This window comes from Electrophorus electricus, chromosome 18 (genome assembly GCF_041902795.1).
Source record: "Electrophorus electricus isolate QZ-2024a chromosome 18, ASM4190279v1, whole genome shotgun sequence".
Classification (NCBI taxonomy): Eukaryota; Metazoa; Chordata; class Actinopteri; order Gymnotiformes; family Gymnotidae; genus Electrophorus; species Electrophorus electricus.
The window spans coordinates 2274150-2297464 of NC_137514.1; the positions used below are offsets into that span (position 1 = coordinate 2274150).

The window sequence follows — 23315 nt, forward strand, 5'->3', positions numbered from 1 at the left end:
TGTGTTCTTTTAAACGGTTTCAGAATGAAATTCTAATCTACAATTCCTTCTCTCTAGACCTATCCAGATGCCAGTGAAATGTAAGCTCTAGTAATGGTAGAGATGTTTGTTTTAGTTTATAGTTTATACATTTTATAGTGCATTTTATATAGAGAGAGCAAAGTATAGTGCATTGTGTGTATGCATGTGTTTTCAAAGCTAAGTACACAGTTCCAGATCCAGCGGTGGGTCCTGGAGTGTGCGAGAAGGTGAGGGACATCTGTCCTTATTGTGAGTATATCTGTACAACACCTGGGGAATCTGAGATACAGAGTGTGGGAGAAGATAAGGGAAGTAAACAACTGAAGTGGTACTCTGTACTCTGCTCATTTTGTGTCCAGCTGGTTTTACAAAATCAATGCATATGTTAATTAACTTGTGATCTACATAAACACTCTATATGTCAATGCAACACTGTACTTAGATTAACAGAGTATGTATTAATTTAACACTGGACTTGCATAAATAGTCATTACATAAACAATAATTCAACACTGGAGTTACATAAATACTGTATATGTTATTTCAATAGTTTTTGTAAACGAAAGATTAGCCAGGTTTTAAAGAATTTCACCTTATCTTGTTTTTAGTCTAAATGGTGGGAAGTCAGTAAAAATAAAGTGCCAAAGCAGCCTACAGTAAATCCTATTGTGAGGCAGAGCATTAACTGTAGCACACATATAAGATTAAGTCATTTAGAACTGGGTGTCAAAAAGTGCACAAACTGACCTGAGTCCCTGTAATGATGATCTAATAGAATGTGTAGTATTGTATTGCATATTTAGCGTAGACACAATGAAGATTTAAACAAGGAAATACTAATCAAAAGTTTTAGAACACATTATAATGTTGGTGTTATAATCTTGTATTTCTTTGAAGATCCTGTAACTTTGGACCCAAACATCACAAGTAGAACCATAAGCATCTCTCCAGATCCAAGCAGTCTCATGGGACAAGGCACAACTCAAGACCTCCCCAACACCCCTGAGAGGTTTAGCATTTACCCCATTGTCCTGGGCTCTGAGGGCTTCGACTCTGGCATGCACAGTTGGCTAATAGAGGTCAAGCAGTGTGTAGAGTGGATTATTGTGGTATCAAAGGGATCTGTAAAGAGAAAAAAAAATCTCAAAAGCATCTCCTGCTGAAAGCATGTGCTCTATAGGTCTTCACAATGGTAAATACTCTTGGAACAATCGGATTCCCGCCATGACGTACCAGAGGATCAAAATCCAGTTAAGCTGGGAAGCTGGGGAGGTGAAGTTTTTCAGTGATAACAATCATTGGCTCTTACATAGTTACAAAGATACATTTAGAGAGAAGATCTTTCCTTTCTTCCATAATACACAGGACAAGCCAATAAAGATTTTACCTGCTCAGGGTTCAGAGGAACAGAAAGGGTTTTATTTTAAGCCAGCATGAATCAAATTATCCTTCCATAATGTGACACCTTTTTAAGTCAATATGAAACAGAAATGATCCTATAGTGCGCCACATATTAAGTCAGTGTGAAGCAAATTAACTTTCCATAATGTGCCATATTTTTAAATCAGTATGAAACACAAATTATCTTTCTGCAGTGTGCCACATTTTTGTGAGAAACTGGAGATTAGGATAAAGAAATAATGTGTGGAAAGACTTATTATTATCCATTGGTTATGTATTTGGAGCATGAAACCAATCACATTATTATTTCCCCCCCCCCCTGTTGCTCAGCCTTGATGATCAGAAAAATAAGATGTTTTAGAGGCAAACGTCTTTTTCTGTTTTAAATGAAGAATTGTGCACAATATGACCAGGAACAAACTATAAAGATAAAAAATGTACATTTCAGATTATCTTTAATCCGTGGCTCTGCAGCACACCAGCACTCACCAAGCAGCTGCTATGATTTGCCTGCTTCTGATCATCAAGTAAGCGGATCGACCCTCATAAATCTGACACATTAAGATCTGTACGTTTATTTCAATTCCTTGCTATTTCAGTTTTTTGTGTAAGACATTTAATTTAGAAGCATAATATTGTTTTTGTAAGGGTCGGTACCAGGACAAAGTACCGAGAGAGACCTCGAGTCAGGCACATTACTAATCAGGCTTGATGCCCAACAGCTGGGGTAGATCTATACAAGCCCAGTGACACAGTCACTCAGTGTTGGGTCTTTGCTAAAGTTTTGAGCCAAGCTCCTAGCTGGTAACTCTGGGTATTGAGGTCTGTGAGCCCTTGTGCTACACCTCTCTTCTGCTCTACAAGGGTGTCAGTGTTTTTACACGTCCCCTCCCCTGTCCAGTTTTCCCCTCTCATATCTGTCTCTCTCCCAAGGCTTCCCTTAGCCGTTACAGTTCCTCCCTGTTTTCTGGTTTGTTTGGGAAGTTTTAGTTTGGTTTTCCCAGGGCATCGGTGCTGCCGTTCTTCCCGTGGCGTCCTTGGTTCTCCTTTTTCCCACATTCAGCATGGTGTTTAGTTTTTCCTCTCGTTCTGTTGCCCTCCATTCCTTTGAAGTGTGATATACGTGCCAGTAGTTTTATAACTGCCACAGTCTAATGGGTGTTTGTTAGCCTTGCAAGAAAGTGGCCGGGGTTCAACTCCCCACCTTTGGTTATTTTCTTTTCTTGTTTTACCTGTTCTATGATCTAACCATTTTGCGCACAAGTCCACCCTCATGGTTGCTCACCCAGTGGGTTCTTGTTGTCATCAGCGGTCTGACCTGGGTTTGAACCACATTAGCTTTTTTAGTTTTCTGATTTTTAGTTTTAAGATATGTTCGTTTAAAAGCATGTATAAAAATATGTTTAAAGTGTTCAACACGCCTTATGTTTTATTATATGGTCAGGTCACATTTCAGTTTTAACAATCGCTTTAAGAGCTCAACATGAATCACGCAGTAGTGGTGCTGGTGGGAGGGGTTGTGAGTGTGACGTATACCAGAGAACAAGAAAAGAGAGCACAGACACACATGCACAGAGAGGGCTAGAGAACCAGAACAAAACCACTCCTACAGAACGTAGAGAGCACGTTTCTGTGAGTGAGAATGAAGAGTCTCCTCATCTTTACCCACTTCTGGATCCTCAGGTAAGATATTCTGTTTATTCATTCTTAATATGTCAAGAAATATGAGCAGTTTATGATGTTTTGAGACTTTGTAATAACATTGAAGGAACAGTGGGGTCACTTTGTGGGGTCACTTTGTTTGATTGGCAAATGTAATAAACAGTCAACAAAGAAGTAGTTAAAGGTGTTAATATGTTTTTATTTCTACATAACAGAGATTTGTATCTGGAAAGCTCTCGTCTATTGTGCAGCAGTCATGAGCCATCGCTGAATGTAATATATGAAACCTCTTTTGCACTTATAGCTTCTCACCATTTGGTCAACTTCACTGTCAAACTGTCAAGCCAGAGAGTACATATATGGTATAATGCAGTTTCAGTAATGCATAGAGGAGAGGACTGACCACAGACAGGAGGAAGTGTTTAAGATAAAACAACAGAGGGACTACAAAGAAGAGGAAGTGGTGTTACGGGGGAAAAGGAGTGGAAGGGGGAGAGAGAGTTCAACCTTTCAGACTTTTAGAACTACTGAAAAAAGTCTTCAGTCCTTTCGGAGCACAAACTGATGACCAGAATAAATCCAGTGACTAAAGGATGAAGCTCCTCCTCATCTTCAGTTTCTGGCTCTTCTCAGGTCAGAAGTTCAACTCCCCTCAAAGGCTTTTAGAGTATGTTTCCTTTATTATGAGTGTGTGACATGGTTCATAGGTCCAGCACATAGTTTAATTTATTATGAGTGTGTGTGACATGGTTCTTTTGTCCATCTCATAGTTCCAGTTTATTTTGTGCTTTAATTGTAAAAACAATTGTCATGGTTTATTTAGCTGTTTTTGGTTGTGAATGATAAAAAGACACAGATACAGCTACAGATTGGATTATTCTAAAAGAGGAAAGTTTAATTTATTATGAGTGTGTGACATGGTCAAAGTTTCACCCTATTTAGAACTGCCCCTATTTATTTAGTTTTTTGTTTTTTAAATAATAATAACATAATTGTTTTTGTGGATGATATGAAGCCCTTGCTTCAGATAACAAGACTCTAAAAGAGGAACTGCATTTTGATTGGCAGGTCGTGTACACTGTGCAGATGTGATTGGCTACACAGGAGGAAGTGTCATCATCAACTGGCATTATGATATCCTTAAGTACATGAATCACACAAAACAGTTTTGCAAGATAAAACAAGGCAAATGCACAGATAAAATCATTCCCCAGATGGTGAACATGTGGGCTGATGAAATAAAATTCATAGTTGTGGATGATACTAAGATTGGAATTTGCTGGGTGGTAATTAGGAACATACGTAAGCAGGATGCTGGAACCTACAGGTGTGGAGTAGAAGGAGCCTCGAGTTCAGATGTGACACTCAGTGTGAAAGAAGGTGAAAGACTTTATATTGTATTTTCCACTGACATCATTAACTAAATCTTCTAGGTTTGATTTCTCAGACACTTTATTTGCTCAGCTTTGGACAGTTTTACTTTTTTAACCTGATCTTTTACACCCCTGAAAAGTGAGGAAGGGCTTTCTCCCTCTTTCTAGTGCTTTATAACACATAAATTACTCATTGACTCATTTTGTTTGGATGGCAGATCCTTGCTGTGGACAGTTACTCATACAAACAGCTCACCAAGGACAGAACATTACGCTGAACTGTACACATCCAGAGGAGTATAAAAGTGATATCAAGTATGTGCTCAGAGTGGATAATCACAGCATCCGTGCAGTCATTCCTGCTGTCCGACAACCAGAAGGGAAACAGAAGTTTTCCCTTTTGGAACACACACAAGCAAACATGTTTAGTGTGGGAATCAGTGATGTGACAGTGGAGGATGGAGGACTTTACCTGTGTGGCGCTCAGAGACAAAGGGAATCTGTGACCCTATACTTTCCTGTCTTCAGTAAAATACAGCTCCACGTCACATGTGAGAACCTTCACTTCACTTTCAGCGCCATTTTCATGATAAAAAAGTATGCCTGGTAAGATGCCACATTTCACACACCTGTTAAAGGGCTTCAGTTATGGACTCTCATGTTCTGGGACTATGAGTTTAAGATATGACTTTAAACGTCTCTCTCTCTCTCTCTCTCTCTCTCTCTCTCTCTCTCTCTCTTTCTCTGTAAACAAAGTGCATTGAAAACATTGCACAGTATTTAAAAAAATATAAGAGTATATAAAGCAAAATTTAGTAAATGCTAAGACAAATTTATTTTGGCCTTTAAAATAATATTTTTCATAGGATTCTCATTAATGTGAATGGATTTTTTAAATGCAAGTGCCACAATATAATCACTGACATACAGTTTAAAACACAAATTTAAATCTAGTGTTTATATATATATATATATATATATATATATATATATATATATATATATATATATATATATATATATATATATATGAAAGAAGAATATTCTAGGTTAACTGCAGTGTACTGTAGTAAGAGACGTAGAGATATTTAAAATTGCAGTAAAGAAACAGAAACTCTACTTTACTACAATTTTGAATATATACAGCAGTAGATATGCAGATTAATGAGGCTGAAAGTAACATTATTACCTTTGGTTTTTAATTAATGGCAATTTGCAAGGGATGAGAGAAATAAAGATAAAAAGACTAGAAAGATAAAGCCAAGAGTGCTTAAGGAAATACACCAAAGAAGTCAGAATATCTATCTCACCTTCTTTAATGAGAGAGAGTGCTGTTTTCTCATGCTCTTCCTCTGCACATTGACTCACTGGGATTCACAAAAGCACAGGACGTAACTTTCAGTTCACCCAGCTGTGTGTTTTGGAAGAGACCTGTATAGCAGAATGAGAAGTGACAGCTCAGTGGACCTACTGTGCTTTAATCTATGTTAAAAAATATGGCAGATGTTCCAGCGGAATATTTTGTTGTTTTGCTGCTGTTGTTGACAGGTGGTGAGTTTATAATAAAATATTTTTGTTCCAGCTGTGTATCTCCCAGGTCTACATCACTCTGTCTTGTCGCTGTCCCTCATTACTGTGTGTGTTGGCGTGGCTCTGCTGCTGACTGGAGCATTAGCACTCGTGCCCTATAAACTGAGATGCAAGAGGACACAAGGTAAAATACACACACACACACACACACACACACACACACACACACACACACACACACCCACACACATATACATATACACACACACACACACCCACACACATATACATATACACACACACACACACCCACACACATATACATATACATACACACACACACACACACACACCCACACACATACATATACACACACACACACACACATATACATACACACACACCCCCACACACATATACATACACACACACACACACACACACACACACACACACACACACACACACACCCACACACACATGTAGTGCGTGTGATGCTGGTACGAGTGACACTGACCTGGTAGTGCGTGTGATGCTGGTACGAGTGACACTGACCTGGTAGTGCGTGTGATTCTGGTACGAGTGACACTGACCTGGTAGTGCGTGTGATGCTGGTACGAGTGACACTGACCTGGTAGTGCGTGTGATGCTGGTACGAGTGACACTGACCTGGTAGTGCGTGTGATTCTGGTACGAGTGACACTGACCTGGTAGTGCGTGTGATGCTGGTACGAGTGACACTGACCTGGTAGTGCGTGTGATGCTGGTACGAGTGACACTGACCTGGTAGTGCGTGTGATGCTGGTACGAGTGACACTGACCTGGTAGTGCGTGTGATTCTGGTACGAGTGACACTGACCTGGTAGTGCGTGTGATGCTGGTACGAGTGACACTGACCTGGTAGTGCGTGTGATGCTGGTACGAGTGACACTGACCTGGTAGTGCGTGTGATTCTGGTACGAGTGACACTGACCTGGTAGTGCGTGTGATGCTGGTACGAGTGACACTGACCTGGTAGTGCGTGTGATTCTGGTACGAGTGACACTGACCTGGTAGTGCGTGTGATTCTGGTACGAGTGACACTGACCTGGTAGTGCGTGTGATGCTGGTACGAGTGACACTGACCTGGTAGTGCGTGTGATGCTGGTACGAGTGACACTGACCTGGTAGTGCGTGTGATGCTGGTACGAGTGACACTGACCTGGTAGTGCGTGTGATGCTGGTACGAGTGACAATGACCTGGTAGTGCGTGTGATGCTGGTACGAGTGACACTGACCTGGTAGTGCGTGTGATGCTGGTACGAGTGACACTGACCTGGTAGTGCGTGTGATGCTGGTACGAGTGACACTGACCTGGTAGTGCGTGTGATGCTGGTACGAGTGACAATGACCTGGTAGTGCGTGTGATTCTGGTACAAGTGACAATGACACGTCCAGGGATCAGTGTCTGGATACCACCCTCAGCCTAGTAGCAATACTTACGTGAATAATATACCCCAGCAGTGTTTAACATTTGTTTCTGCATCCTTAAGGTTAATGTGACATTTTTAATGCAGAAATGAGACGTGAGTGTGGCAGTAAAAAAAAAAGTGATGTTTATTTGAGAAATAAGGAACTTTGCTAAAAGGCGCACAGTGAGGCAGGAATAAAGTCCACAAGTGAACAGGAGCTTCTTTCCACAGGCCATTCGGGCCCTGAATCAGGGAAACTCATAAACTGTGGGGACCACCACCACCATGTAACATATAACTGTAAATATGTTCAATTACAAGATGGAACTGTACATTATGTACATACATATATACATATCCATATATACATTGTACATTGTGTATATAAACATAATATGCATATATTGTACATACATTGTTAATATATTTTGTATATATATAGATATATATTTCTCTATGCACCCCTGTTTTCTTTTCTCCTCAGTTTGGACAGAGCACTCTCAACCATTTCACTGCGAGTTATACTGTGTATGACTATGTATGTGACAAATAAACCAAACTTGAACCAAACTTGAACTCGAACTTGAAATTTGAAGAAGCGTAAGGCAGCGGCTTGGCTTGTGAGATGAGCATGTTACAATATGAGGTACTGGACTACAGCACCTGTGGGGTTTAAATGGGGGAAAAAAGAGAGAAAAAGTGAACAGAATAAATAATAAGTGATTGAGAGGTGACTGAGGGTGATGATTGACTTAGACTGGGGAGTGGAGGAATGGCTGAGGTTGATGGTTAACAGAGATTAGGAAGTACTGTGTGCGTTCCTGGCTCCTCCTTCAGTGCAGCGATCCTGGTCTCCTCTCCGAGGAACAAGTAAAACTTTTCAAACTTCTCCTGTATTTGTTCCTCTGTCTGCTGTACATGTCACGCTACAAGAGGAAAGCGATGGGTTCATTGTTGTGGCTAAACATTTGCATTTCAGGAATGCATTTAAGAATCTGATTATTTTAAAAGAGGGAGTGAGAAATATAATAGAAAATAGAATTAAATCCAATGTATTGTCATTGCTCAGTACAGGTACAAGGCAACACAATACAGTCTTCACATGTCTAGCAAGCTGGGGTCAGACACCATATGGCACCCCTAACAGGCTTAAGGGGCTTGCTCAAGGGCCCAAGAGTGGCTGCATGAAGAACCAGGATTCAAACTCACAAGCTTCTTATTACTAGCCCAAAGGCTACTACCCACTAGGCTACCGCTGCTCCGTAACACTAGTGATGGCAATAACAATAGCAATAATAATACATTAGTAATAGTTCTCCATGTCCTGCAGGTTTTGCCTTCGCTCTATATGCCCTAGCAGAGCTCCACCTAAGAGCAAAGCAAACACAGTGAATAAATATGACGAATACATAGCAGTGTGTACAGCACGGAACAGATAGCACTACTGGATGCGGGCAGTGTGGAATAAGTACTAACCTCCAGCACGTCACACGGATGCTTTCCTTGGCTTTGTTAGGGACAGAAATTAGCACCTTGATATAATGATCACATTCGCAATTTAAAATAGGACACATGTAAATGGTGTCACTCTAAACTTGTAGTCTTCCAGCTTGCATAGAAGGAGAGCCTTCTCAAGTATAGAAAAGCACTTATTACCGCTCAAACAGTTTATCTCTCAGCCCTAATAGAAAATAGCAAAAATAATCCTAGATTTCTTTTTAGTACAATTGCACATCTAACTAGTAATAAAGCAGACACCTATGCTCAGATTACATCATCATATAGTAGTAATGTTCATAGTATTAATGTGACATCAGGCAGCTACTTCGAGATCAGAACAACCAAGACAAAAATGTCTCTAGAATCCTTTACTCCTATTCAAGAGCCTGAACTTAAATCTCTGATCTTGCACTCAAAATCCACCACTTGCTAACTAGATTCACTGCCCACACACTTTCTTAAAGAAATCCTACCTGAAGTAATTGAACCTTCACTAAATTCAATAAACTCTTCCTTGATCTTCCTAAATCTTTCTCTCGTTTGAAGCTCATGTAAATAATATTTATAGGACCGCCTTGCTTCACTGCATGAACATTTACTCCTATCTTAGCTATGTTACATTGGCTCCCAGTAAAATTTTGATCATAAATTTCTTGTAATGAAAGCACCGAATGGTCTTGCCCCACAATACCTTAGAGAAGTCCTAGTGCATTACGACCCACCACATCTGCTTAGATAAAAAGGTGCAGGAAATTTACTACAACCAAGAATAAGAAAATTTACCACAGGGGCCAGAGCCTTTTCCTATAAAGTTCCCACACTCTGGAATAACCTTATTGTAAATGTTCGAGACTCAGACACCCAGTCTTAATATTTAAGGCAAGGCTGTAAACCTGTACACAGACATTTTATTAATTACATCCCATCTTAGGTAAAGGTGTAGATCTGGGGGTCCATGGGCATTGAGTGTTATGGTAAACTGGGATGTTATGGTGTTGTCACTTCACCTCTCTTTTGTAACTCAAGTTTGTTGACTGAGAGCAGCAGAGTGCTGAGGTTCCAGGGTGCCCTCATGTCTGTGGCTCCTTCTGGCTCGTTCCTTTTAGCTGTGCTACTATAGCTAGATCTGCCAGAGTCTGTCTTTGCACATTATAGTTCCCTAATTTACACACCCTCTTATCTGGACATGTCTAATAATCTAGTCTCTCTTTCTGCTGAGATTCACCTACCCCTGATGCCATGATTTTACTGAGAGTCAACCCCTCTCAGCTGACATGGCTCCTCCCACCACCCCCTGATGCCCCCCTGCTATATCCCACCACACCTCCACCCAGCCAACTACTCTCCGTTCTCATGGGGGATGGGTTTAGAACACGCGCACACCATCGGGACCAGACTAGGACTTCTAGAAAACCAGATTAGACATTAATTGCTTATTTTTTCATTTTTATTATTATTATTTATTTTTCTCTTTCACTACCTATTCTGCTCCATATTGTTTATATTTTTACTACTGTAGTGTCCACTGCTGGCCAGAGGAAGTTGGGCACCCCCTTTGAGTCTTAGTTCCTCCCAAGGTTTCTTCCTCATGCTCTGAGGAGATTTTCCTTGCCTCTTGGCTTGCTCACTGGGGGCTTGCGCTTGGACATTTGTAAAGCTGCTTTGTGACAACATCTGTTGTAAAAAGCACCACATAAATACATTGGACTTTGATTTTGTTTATTAAAACAATGGGTAACTGCACTTGTGCTTTGCCCTGTGCATGGAGTCACATTACGAAGTTCAGTTCAGTATGTTTTAAAGCAACACAGGCTGTAATGACAACAGCGGGATGCAACCACTCCCAGTCATGGGCATGTATGTCTGATTCACATACATCTCTGTCCAACATGGAGCCTGCTGCATGAAATACAGCAATGACTGGCCCACACCTATTCTTTGTAGATTGAGAAGTGCTGCTTCTAAATAGAATAAATAGGTGTGCACCAGTCATTGCTGTGTGTGTGTGTGTGTGTGTGTGTGTGCTCATGGGTTGGGCTCTGCTAGGGCATAACGAGCTAAAGAGTAATATCTGATTCTTATATCCACATCACAGAACAAAACAAAATCTGTTGTACCTTTTGATCATCAAAAAGGAAAAAGGTTAAAACCAAATATTCATTATATATATATATATATATATATATATATATATATATATATATATATATATATATATATATATATATATATATATATAAAGTAGTTTGAAATGCTTGTTCACAAATGTCAGATTACTACATTAACTTTGCATATATTAGTATAAGCCCAGTACATTCTTATCAGTTGGCTGTGTGCCATAAAAGTTTAGCACACCTTCACATTTGAGCAGGAACAAGGATGTAGATAGCTGTATAAACAAGGAAGTCAAAGCTGCTTCACAAGCCCTTCCACAGCTGCAGGTCACAGTGTGTCGCCATGGCGTCGTCTCTCGTCTCTGCATTGGAGGAGAATCTCAAGTGCACACTGTGCCACAGCATTTACAACACACCGGTGATTCTCCTCTGCACCCACAGCTTCTGCAAGTCCTGCTTAGAAGAGAACTGGGCTGAACAGAGAGCCAACGAGTGCCCACTCTGCAGGAAGAGGTCGTCCGTGGCGACCCCACCCGTCAACCGCGCACTGAAGAGCGCCTGCGAGTCCTTCCTTCAAGAAAGGAGCCGCAGGATTACCCACAAGGCCGAGGGGCTGCTGTGCTCGGAGCACGACCTGAATTTGCAGCTGTTCTGCATGCATGATGAGCAGCTGGTCTGTGCCAAGTGTGTGACAGAACAGCACAACAATCACAACTTCTGCTCCATCAGCAAAGCTGCCAGTGAGAACAGGGTAAGAGGTGCATGGATCACCATTTACACTGGATGGATCATTTCAAGAATTCTGTAGAATTCTGTGGAACATGAACATTTGAGCAAATTAGATTTATTAAAAATATTATTACTAATGGCTAATATATATATTTTTAATTACACCAGACAGATTTCTACATACTAGACAATGTTTATCACAAAATTAGGTGGTCCTTATTTTTTTGCGGTAGAAAAAAAAAAACCTATAGTTTCGGTCATTCCAGCGGTAAATGAGTTACATAATCTTTTGAATCATTTCCTTTTGGAGTCACATGCAGTGACTGTGTTTTCTCCTGAACACATGTGCAGGAGGAGCTCAGAGGTCCTCTTCAGGAGTTACAGGCAAACCATGTAGCCTTTGCCTCAGAAAAACTCACCTGTGTCTCCATCTCCCAAGAAATCCAGGTTCATGTCAGCATGGGTTTTTTATAGGCAGACAGTTTATTTTGACCCCATGTTTTTTTTCTTTTTTTTCCTTTTTTTTTTTTTTACCAAAACCTTGTGGAAAATTTGGGGCACATATTTTACTTAAATAACAATAGAAATGTTTGCTAAATTCAGCATTATTTCAGAATGATGGGTGATTCTGATGGTCAGAGCTCTCTCGCTCTTTGTGTGTGTGTGTGTGTGTGTGTGTGTGTGTGTTTTGGCAGGGGGCACATACATATGACTCTCTTTGTGCTAAACCTACGTAAACCTACTGTTTAACATCAATTGTTCACACATTGGTGCTGACTGCATTAAACTGCATTAAGACTGTTCTGAGAAATGTCAAAAGAAAACTCTCACATCCTCTTTTTCAGTCTCAGTTCATGAACACGCAGATGCAGATAAAGAAAGAATTTGAGAAGCTTTACAGGTTCCTGAAAGAGGAGGAGGAGAGCAGGCTCGCTGCACTGAAGAAGGAAGAGGAGAGAAAAGCTCAGAAGATGAAAGACAGGATAGAAGAGATGGATGGATTCATGTCTTCTCTCTCTAGAAGGATCAAACACATTGAGGATCATATGAATACTGAGGATAGTTTATTCCTAAAAGTAACTTCATTAACAAAATATCTCTAAATATGGCATTAAATGACAATCGGCATAACACTGTAGTTTCCAATATTTCTCATGTTGTTTTAAAATGTATTTTCTTTCTAGAACCTTAAAGATGTTGAAGAGAGGTAAAAATCTGCTTCAAGATTTTATATAATATGGTGTTTAGTTTGGAATTCTCATGTGGTGCATTTACAAAATAATTATTTAAAATGTGTATTTAAATATATTCAAAATCATAAATTATATATTTGTATTTTGCAACATCGACAATAACGTATTGTATTTTCCATATCAAATTGTATCAAATCCATTAAATGTATATATGTATTTTGTATGTTTTAGTGCAGAGTACACAGTGCCAGATCTAAAAGAGGACCATGGAGCTCTGATTGATGTGTCCAAACATCTGGGGAATCTGAGATACAGAGTGTGGGAGAAAATGAAGGACATCTGTCCTTACTGTGAGTGGATGGGCCGTGAGGCACAATCTCTACAAAAATATTTATCTATATTCATAAATATATTTAGGATACTTTGCATACATCTCTACACATACTGTAATGTACATCCCCCTTATTTTTCTTATAAAGGGACTAGTTCAGACTTTCTACCTTCTCCATAACTGGATCAATACTGCATCTATACTAGCATAAAGGCTGCCACATCCTTTGATTCCTAGTAATATAGGGATGAGCCCTATATTAGCCCTGCTCACAGCCAACACACTTTAATAATTACTTCATTTAACATGCATAGGACTAGAACTCACCTACACTCCAGTCAAGGGTTACTTACAGACTGCATATTTTACACTACAATCTCATATTGCTCTTTTTCACTTATCTAATATTATATGTAAATATCACATAAATAACACTTTAAACAACTGAATAACTGCCTTTTCTGGTAACGGCTGATGTTTCTTTCATCTCATTGGGAACTCACACACACCACTTCCACATACTCATCACCATACTAAAACATTTTGAAAAATACACACACACACACACACACACACACACACACACACACACACACACACACACACACACACACACAAAAAAAAAAAAAAATATATATATATATATATACTATATTTTATATACTTATTTTATATAGTACTATATACTATATAAAATAAGTGTATTTGTAGAACTGTTGGATATACAATACTATGTGCACACAACTAATTATTAATTTCAACAACAACGAAACAACTCTAGACCCCACAGGGTTCAAATGTCACCAGTTACTGGGTTTGCATTAATGTAAAAAGTGGAAATTAAATTTGTCTCTTGGTTAGTCTTAAAATATTTACAAGTAATTCATGATTATTATTCTTTTTAAAGATCCAGTGATTTTGGAGCCAAACTCTGCAAACAGCCGTCTTCACCTGTCTGCTGATTTAATCAAAGTGACCTGTCGGGACACAAAGCAGAACCTCCCCAATAATCGTGAAAGGTTTGCTGTAGACCCCGTCATCCTGGGCTCTGAGTCCCTGGGCTCTGGAACACACAGCTGGGTGGTGGATGTAGGGGAAAGCGAGAACTGGACCATTGGACTGGTGAAAGAGTCTGTCAAAAGAAAAGATAAACTCTCAGTGAGCCCACAGGATGGATTCTGGACGATAAGTCGGAATGACGGATCGTACTCGTTCAACACAAGATATCTCGGAGCTGAGAGAGTGAGGAGAATCCGTGTACAGGTGGACTGGAACAATAACAAGGTGACTTTCACCAACCCTGAATCCAACATACAATTACACACTTATGCACATACACGAGAGAAAATGTATCCATATTTTTCTACAATCAGTGATATCCCACTGAAAATACTGCCAGCCAAAGTTTCAATGGCAGTTAGTTAAAATGCTGCAGATTTGTCCTGATCTTTTTAAAAATATAACAAGATAATTAAGTGTTTCACCAATTTTTAAAAAATGAATAAAATGTAATAGAGCAGCGTGACTTGCAGCCACCTTGTCTTTACAAATAGCAACAACTACTGCCACCCCCTTAAAAAGAACTGTCCCACCACCCCACAAAATGAGTTACCACATCAGGCTGAGAAGAACACTGACCCTTCTACCCCAGTCAGAGAGTCTGCACACACTGACCCTTCTACCCCAGTCAGAGAGTCTGCACACACTGACCCTTCTACCCCAGTCAGAGAGTCTGGACACACTGACCCTTCTACCCCAGTCAGAGAGTCTGGACACACTGACCCTTCTACCCCAGTCAGAGAGTCTGGACACACTGACCCTTCTACCCTAGTCAGAGAGTCTGCACACACTGACCCTTCTACCCCAGTCAGAGAGTCTGGACACACTGACCCTTCTACCCCAGTCAGAGAGTCTGGACACACTGACCCTTCTACCCCAGTCAGAGAGTCTGCACACACTGACCCTTCTACCCCAGTCAGAGAGTCTGCACACACTGACCCTTCTACCCCAGTCAGAGATTCTGCACACATACCTGCAACACATGCCGGGGCTGGTTTGTTTGTTTGTTTGTTTATTTGTTTTTCTTTTCTTTTCTTTTCTTTTCTGATCTACTACAAGTCATGAGCTTGAGTACAAAATATTCTATAGATTCTTAGTATTCTGTTTCCATATTTGTGCCACTTACTGCCTGTCTGAAAACATTTAACTAGAATAATTAATCCAGTGTGAATTCTGGGAAACAAAATATTTATAATCATATAGATATTTCAGACATTATTATTTAAATGGAATAAGTAATCATTTATGTGTATCTAATATTAATCACCAAAATACTAAAGCATGCCTCATGATTTACTTGATTAAATATACATGTATATATATAGATTATACATTCTTAATATGTTTTGGTAATTACTACTGTAATAACAATCAGGTATGTTAGAATATCCAGAATTGTTTAAATGTTTTGAATGTCTTATAATACATTTATTTTCGGCATAACTGGTTTGGTTTATGGTGTAGCATTTTTATGTATAACATGTTTTCCATGTTTTAAAATTTTTCATGTCTCTTATGATTTTGAAATCTTTGACATGTTGTCCCTGTCACCGTGTCTGTCCCCATCATGCTATCTGTGCCATTCGTCTTGTCCCCCCAGGTGTCAGCACCTGTACGTGTCAGAGAGTCTGTCCCTGTGTTTGTTGTTGTCCTGGTCACTGTCATTCCCCCGGCTGTCCTGCTCGCGCTGGCCCAGGTCGGAGCGCTCTGTCCCCCGGTCTTGGCATTTGACGTTGGTTTCGGGGCCGTAGCCTGATAGGCTGGTGCGCCAGGAGTCACGCCGTTGGGGAGGGGCTCTATCACGATACGGCCCTTGTGTGTGTGTGTGTGTGTGTGTGGTGTGTGTGTATGGCCACGCCCTCCTGCTCCTCATTGTGTATTGTTAGTGTGCGTGTATATAAGTCTTGTGTTTGACTGTGTATGTTGTCGATGTTTGAAAGATATAGCATAGCCTGCATGCTATATCTTTGTTGTTTTGTGTAAAAATAAATGTAGGTTTCAGTTTTATGTGACTCGTCCCTGCTTCCTGCTTTAACTCCTCATTGTGACACTATTTATAAAGCATTGCTTAGGAAAGACTATATGTGTGCATTATTAAAGGTTAAAGCTATGCATTGTTATGTATGAGTGTTATGTATGAATGTCTGCATGCATGACACAGAAATAGGTAAATTCTTAGAAATTTGAAGAAAGTAAAATCCCAGTTCACATTTTTTCCAAGCTCGTTTTTCTCAGAAGTGGAAGGTGTTTGGACTTTTCGGCATTCTGGTGATCCCACACTTCGTTGCTTCCTGCATTATGTTTGTTTGCCCATGAGTTCTGTGGCGCTACCAGAAGTAACATTACACAGCAAAGTGACTCATTGTTCCGCAGATGTCATAATAATAACCTTCAGGGAAGCTGTAGGTAATTTGTTTTCATCTGATAAGGGCCAATATTAGGAAATGAGCATCATACCAAAGGCAAAAAGAAGATCACCACGGTGACATTTTTTTCATTAGCAAATACATACATGCAGCTTTTTGTGGGTATGTAAAAATATTGCACAGGATATTCATGAATTCATTAACATGACACTCAAGAATAATGGATATGTTAATTAACATGACCTGCTTGATCTTAAGATCACTAATCACTTAACATTTGATATACTCCCACTAATAATATAATAATATACTCCCACTAATGCAGAACTAATACTTTTGCATACACAGTAATCCCTTGTAATAAACCAAAGAAACATGTGATGGAAGCCTAAAAATAAAAACAAAAGAAATTGATCTGCAAGAACTATAAATATTTTGGACATAATTAAGTTTTTTAAAGACAATGAGACATTGGCTGTTAGAATCATGACTGGGAATTTGCTTTTTGTACCAAAACAAGGGTACATTTTATAAGTGAATGTGCGTGTACTTGTGTAATGTTGAATTTGTATCAAGATCACTATATATCACCTGGCCTTTCTCAATGTCCAGAAACACATACATTATCTTAGGTTTGGGAAGATTTAGATTTCATGAGAATTTATCTTTCATCTGATGTATTAAACACGAGTACAGGACACAGAGGAGCAGAGGGTATAACCTGATTTGGTTTCCCCAGTAAATGACAGGTATGACAATACCAACAGTATTTGGGAACATCACTTCTAACTTGGGCCAAAATAAGTGTTTTAAAATTAATTTAACTTTTTTTCTGACATCAAGGTGTCCAGACAGAGGATGCTTATGTCTTAGGAACAGTGTGTTGGATTTGTATTGCGAAGCAACAACTATTTGGGTTATGGTGTTCCGGTCCCCATCAGGGCAAGATGGTTACCATGTCCTCTGCAGCCCATCGTTGTGGATAAAAAAGTCACTTTTATAATCGGTGGGTCTTTAGTGTCTTCTAGAAGCTGCTGCAAAACAGTGTTAACTGTTACTTATCAGCCTTCTGAGCTGCTGCTAATGCTGACCTGGATAGCTGGTCAAGTGGTGTGGGATGCGAAGGCATTATAACGTCTACTGTACTTTTCGATACAGGCAGAGCAGGCCCTTCAACATCACCAGGGGAGTTACTCATAATTGTGTATGACAAAGAGACATTTCCAATTTAGCAGGCTAGGGACCGTGTTAAAATACAACCAGGAAATATATTCTCATATATGTCACTGAGAAATTGAATCACTTTGTAACATTGAATATTCTTAAAATACAGACCATTCAGCCACATAAAATTTCTTAGAACCAGTATAACTACCTGCAGTATAACTACCAGTTTTCGGTCATCTACATGCAACCATTTACCAGAAATCAAACGCATGCTTCTAGCATTGACTACAATGTTTCCATCACAATTGCTTCCTGATGGAAAAAATGCTAAAAATGTTGTAAGTCTAAATGAATGTTTGTGCATAAGATAATGCATGCTATTTATTTACAGTATTACAGTATTTTCCCCAGCACAACCTTTTAGCCCATTAACAATATAGCTAATATTGTTTAGCCCTTTAGCAATGATGCTATTAACAATGAAGCTAATATTGCCTTTTAGTAAGTTGTCGACATTGATGTGATGTTTTAGCAAAAAAATCTTGCAACCTCGATATATGGTGACTGGCCAGTTTTTGTGCATTTGGAGATGTCTACGATACCTAGTGGAAAATATTGAGTAGCTCCTGAGTACATTAAAGTATATGCTCAATGTTATTCACTTTATCTGACAAGACCCTGGTGATCAGGAAATGTATGACTGAAATTCAGCATGACTGAAATGTCATCTCCAGCATCCACATACATTATAAACACTATAAACCCCCAAAATAAAAGGCACTTTTTGAAATTTTTTTATTCTGTATTAGATTAACTCAGTCTGAACCCAAATGATAGGAAAAAAAGTCTGGGTGTGAATGAACGTCTTTGTCCAAGTGTCTACTTCAAGTTGAATGATCATTGTACTATATGTACAATTTTAGATAACTAGTGATAGTGATAACTAAAGTGTAGAAGTACAAATAATTGAAAAATGAGCTTACTTAGAGGTGCACATAGAGGTTAATGTAATTCCATTTTACAGTTTTACAGTTGGGTGTTATCATGTATGCACACAGAGACAAATATCTTCCTATTTCCTTCAGTACTGCTACATCTATGAGGGTCAGTGCCAGGCCAAGGCCCCCTCCGTCCACCAGAGGGAGGTCTTGAGTCAGGCACGCCACTAATCAGGCTAAACGCCCAACAGCTGGCCTAGGCCTATATAAGCCCAGTGATCCAGTCACTCAGTGTTGGGTCTTTGCTAAAGTTTTGAGCTAAGTGCCTAGCTGGTAACTTTAGGTATTTAGGCCTGTGAGGGTGTTTGTGTTTTTACACGTCCCCTCCCCTCTCCAGTTTTCCCCTTCAAATCTGTTTCTCTCCCAGGGCTCTGCTTAGCCATTGCAGTTCCTCCATGTTTTCTGGTTTTGTTTGGAAAGTTTTAGTTTGGTTTTCCCCAGGGCAGCCATTGTTCCTGTGGCTTGGTTCTCCCGTTTCCCACAGTCGGTGTGGTGTTTAATTTTTTCTCTATAGTTTGGTCATCCTCCATTCCTTTGAAAGGCGATATACGTGGGGGTAGTTTTATACTTGCTGCAGTCTAGCGGGTATATGTTCCCCTTGCAACAAAGTGGCTGGGGTTCACTCCCAACCTTTGGTTATTTACTTTTCTTGTTTTAACGGTTCTATGAACTAACAGTTTCACACATGGGCCTACCATCATTAGCACATGGTTGCTCAGCCTGTAAGCTGTTGGTGACATCACCTATCTGACTTAGCTTTGAGCCTATGTTACATCACAGTAGTCTTCCTGGAATTGACTTCAGTATAGGTCCCCCCATAGTTTCACAACTAAATGCCTGGTTGCATTAAGCATCGTAAGTGAAATTTTCCCTTAAAGGTGCCATAGCATCCTTTTATTCAATATTTTTAAATTGTTCTCTAATGTCTATATAGATGTCTTTGGTCAGAGTGAAAAAGATGAACACTCCCATTTACAACCCTAAGATTTGGGCCTATAAGGAAATGTTTTCTTTTTTCTGTGTATTTAAGGCTAGTGTTTTTGGTAGTTCCTATTTGGTCCTTTGTTTCGTCATTGTGTCTGTGTTCTTTGCCTTGCCTAGCCTAGTTATGCCCTTCGACCAGCAAACTTATAACAATTTCTTCAGAGCCAAAACCTGATTTTGTCTGGTTAATACAGCCCTTTACTACTTTTGTGTTATGTGGTTTGTATCGGGATAGATATATCTTTCCTGGGTAACACATTATCAGAACAGAAGTTAATATAGCCAGTCACTCTTTCTGTAGCCTCATTGACAACTGTGTTGTAAAAACGCAGCTTCCCTCCATATGACCGCAATCTTAGTTGTGGGCTTGTTTATCTTGAGTACAGTCTTATATACTGGTTTTAAATGGACTATGTTATAATCAGAATTTCCTAGAGGAGGTTTAGGCTTAGTTGCATAGGCATTTTTAACATTCCCATAACATTTATACAAAATACAATATAGTATATCATATAAAATATAAATACAAAAATAAAAACAGGGGCACACGGTGAGTGCTGTATCTGATCCTGAACGCAATTTACACTACAGGATGCAGTTCTGGTAAGTATTGCATGGTTAAAGAAAGAGTTATTTAACAGTACTTTATGTATTAAAAATGAGCTATTGTGTATTTTAACTGTACTTATACTCAGAAATAACTCATGTGACTTAAAAAAAATGGCAGAGGAGAAAGAGAGACAATGCTACTTAACACTTCATTCTGTGCCCACTAATAAGGCCATCCGCCTTCATCTAATAATCAAAAAGACAGAAAGAGACTTAAGAAAACAAATAGTTACAGAGTTGCCAGGAGACACCCCACCCCCTTTCTGCCAAGATCAGTTCTGTGAAGAGATGTTTCCACCCCCTTTCTCTGCCCCCTAAATGGTATCTTCATCCTCTGCACATGTGGAAAAAGTGAGGCATTGTGAAACAATGTTTGAGGTTTCAAAACAATCTGTCATCAATTTCCATAATGACATCTACTTTGCCAGTAAGAGTCTTGATAATGCTGTTCTTTGAAACTATGACTCAGGCAGGCATTGAGTCTAAACTACTATTATTCTGGTAGGTTATGCCAAGGTATCATTGTAAATATTTCAGAGAAATTACCACACAACAAACAAAATAAATAAAAGCTTTCAGATTGTCAGAGACAGCAAATTTGGACTGTAATGAACAGTGTGTTGCAGTAAATGTGTTTCTTAACATCTGTAAGGCTATTTCAATTGCTTTCAATTCAGTTTAATCTGTAAAAATGCCATTTAGAAAGATAATCTGTTAACAAAAGGCTGGTATGTTTACTGGGATAAATCCCCACATGGGTGCTGGTGGTGTCTACTATGTAGTCTATTGAAGTGATAGGCGCTTTGAACATACTCTCTTTGTGCAACAGGTTTCATCTATGGTGGAATGAAATGTGAGTGAATGTAGCTAATTATGATCGCTGAAGATAAAGATCAATAAAGGACAATAAAGGAACATATTTGAGATATGTTAAGATTTTTATTTAAAAATATTCCTTGTTCTGCTGTTTTGGGGAAGATTCAGCTACCTTTTTTTTTCTAAATTACCTCCCAACCTTGGAAAAAAGTGCTCACATGGAACACTTGTTGCTGGCATGCATTAGTGTTTTGTGCTTAAATAAAAATGTAAATTTACAGGAGATTAGTCCCATCAGTAAACCAGAGAATCACTCTCTCTATACACTTATAATAATTTTTATTACACCTGTAATTGTAAATTTCTATATTTCTAAAATAGACACATTTTTGACCACGTACAAGGGGTACTCAGAAAAAAAGTGAATTGGGAGGTTACCTTGCTCACATTTCTCTGAATCGATCTCTTTTCATGCAGTGTCTCATGGTTGGCCGGTCATCCAGCAAGAGGGACGCGCTCAGAATCACACCACCTACCTGCCCTGTTCCTAATTACCTGCCTATTAATTCTGTTCACCTGTTCCTTATTCATTGTTCCCCGCTATTTAAACTCACAGGTCCTGGAAGATAGTGCAGCACATTAGTGGACCAAGGATCTGCGTTCAACTAAGAAAAACACAACGCTACTTTTTATTTAGTCCTTTTCGTCCCTTGACTGGACATGGACAATAAAGAACAATTATCTACAACCTCGTCTTTCGTTTCCTCTGTGCCGCCTACGTCACACAGTGCATGTACACATACACAGCACCCAAACACAACACTATTACATGATACTACACCTACAATTCTAAATTAATTAAATATTAGACTTTGTTTGAAATACTAGGTTAGCAATGGTGATGTTGAAAGAGATTCGATTTCAAAAATTGTAAATAATTTTACTGCTTGAATTTGACTACATATCAAAGCTTTAAATATCATAAGAGACATGAATAACTTGAAAACATGGGGGAAAAAAGTTTATACATTAAAAATCATACATCATAAAAAAACAACAAAAAAACTAAAGAAAACAAACATATTTTAATACATTTAAAACTTATAGATATCCTAACAATAATGGATATTTTAAAGCACATTGATGTATAAACTACATGTAAATTAAATTAAAAGACATGTTTTAGTAATAGGGCTGTTAATATTAGGTACACATAATAATGATTACTTATGCCATTTTGTTAATAGGATACCATTTTAATATCTGAAATAGGGAAATGATTGAACATTTTATTTTTTCCTGGAATTCATTTTGACATAGTTAATCATCCTGGCTTCACATATATATGCACAGTGAAGACTCTGAATCTAAAGAGTAATTTTCCCTCAAACTCAGACTGGTAGTAGATCAGAGAAGAACAAGAAAAAGACAAAAACAAAAAAGTAGGTGATGCAGACAAGTATGCAGACTCTCATGCTGATGTTTAGGTTAGGTGCCAGGGCTCAGTGTCATACATGGTGAAGTAAGCAGTACTGCACTGTTGGTAGTCCCTGGTAATGACTTTTCGCAAACTACTCACAGGTTTATGCTTATGTACAAATAATGTCCACAAGTATGAGGGCAAATAAAAAATCTACATCTACAAATAATTGGAGAGCACTTTGAGGTGTAGGTCTTGGCTATTTTTGTTGGTGGTGGGGTATTTATTTTTGGCTGGGGGTAGTTTTTACCATGTGCAATCCTGCATGAAGCTATTTGCATATTGGTGAGAAGAGCAGGACAAATCTGCAGTGTTTTCAGTAATCATCAGTGAGACTTTGGCTGGCAGAATTTTCAGTGGGATATCACTGACTGTAGAAAAATATGGGTACATTTTCTCTCATGTATGTGCTTAAGTGTGTAATTGTGTTTTGGATTTAGGGTTGGTGAAAGTCACGCTGTTATTATTCCAGTCCACCTGTACTCAGATTCTCCTCACACTCTCAGCTCTCTGATATCTTGTGTTGAACG

General features: G+C 39.1%; 1 protein-coding gene across 8 annotated transcripts; it reads left to right on the plus strand.

The window, feature by feature from the left end:
- The first annotated feature begins 63 nt into the window (after positions 1–63).
- On the plus strand, positions 64–16377 carry LOC145652056 (nuclear factor 7, brain-like). Of its 8 annotated transcripts, XM_081701385.1 has the most exons (13): positions 64–270; positions 919–3105; positions 3389–3717; positions 4153–4464; positions 4676–5063; positions 6040–6171; positions 11495–11804; positions 12134–12229; positions 12628–12858; positions 12967–12989; positions 13207–13325; positions 14214–14590; positions 15966–16377. In XM_081701385.1, the coding sequence occupies exons 6-13, from the start codon at positions 6155–6157 to the stop codon at positions 16119–16121; spliced, it is 1329 nt and encodes a 442-aa protein (XP_081557511.1). In that variant the 5' UTR covers positions 64–270; positions 919–3105; positions 3389–3717; positions 4153–4464; positions 4676–5063; positions 6040–6154; the 3' UTR covers positions 16122–16377. The 8 variants fall into 8 exon arrangements, with proteins under 8 accessions (XP_081557511.1, XP_081557512.1, XP_081557514.1 ...); XM_081701386.1 differs by lacking the exon at positions 64–270 and having other exon boundaries at positions 620–3105; positions 3300–3717; XM_081701388.1 differs by lacking the exon at positions 64–270 and having other exon boundaries at positions 620–3105; positions 3389–3751.
- The last annotated feature ends 6938 nt before the right edge of the window (positions 16378–23315 follow it).

Bases quoted from the DNA above. Each gene is read 5' to 3' on its own strand.
- LOC145652056 (XM_081701383.1), top strand. From the start codon at position 11,397: ATGGCGTCGTCTCTCGTCTCTGCATTGGAGGAGAATCTCAAGTGCACA. The intron at 13,326-14,213 runs GTGAGTGGATGG...TTCTTTTTAAAG, and splicing joins GAAGGACATCTGTCCTTACT to ATCCAGTGATTTTGGAGCCA. The intron at 14,591-15,965 runs GTGACTTTCACC...TTGTCCCCCCAG, and splicing joins TGGACTGGAACAATAACAAG to GTGTCAGCACCTGTACGTGT.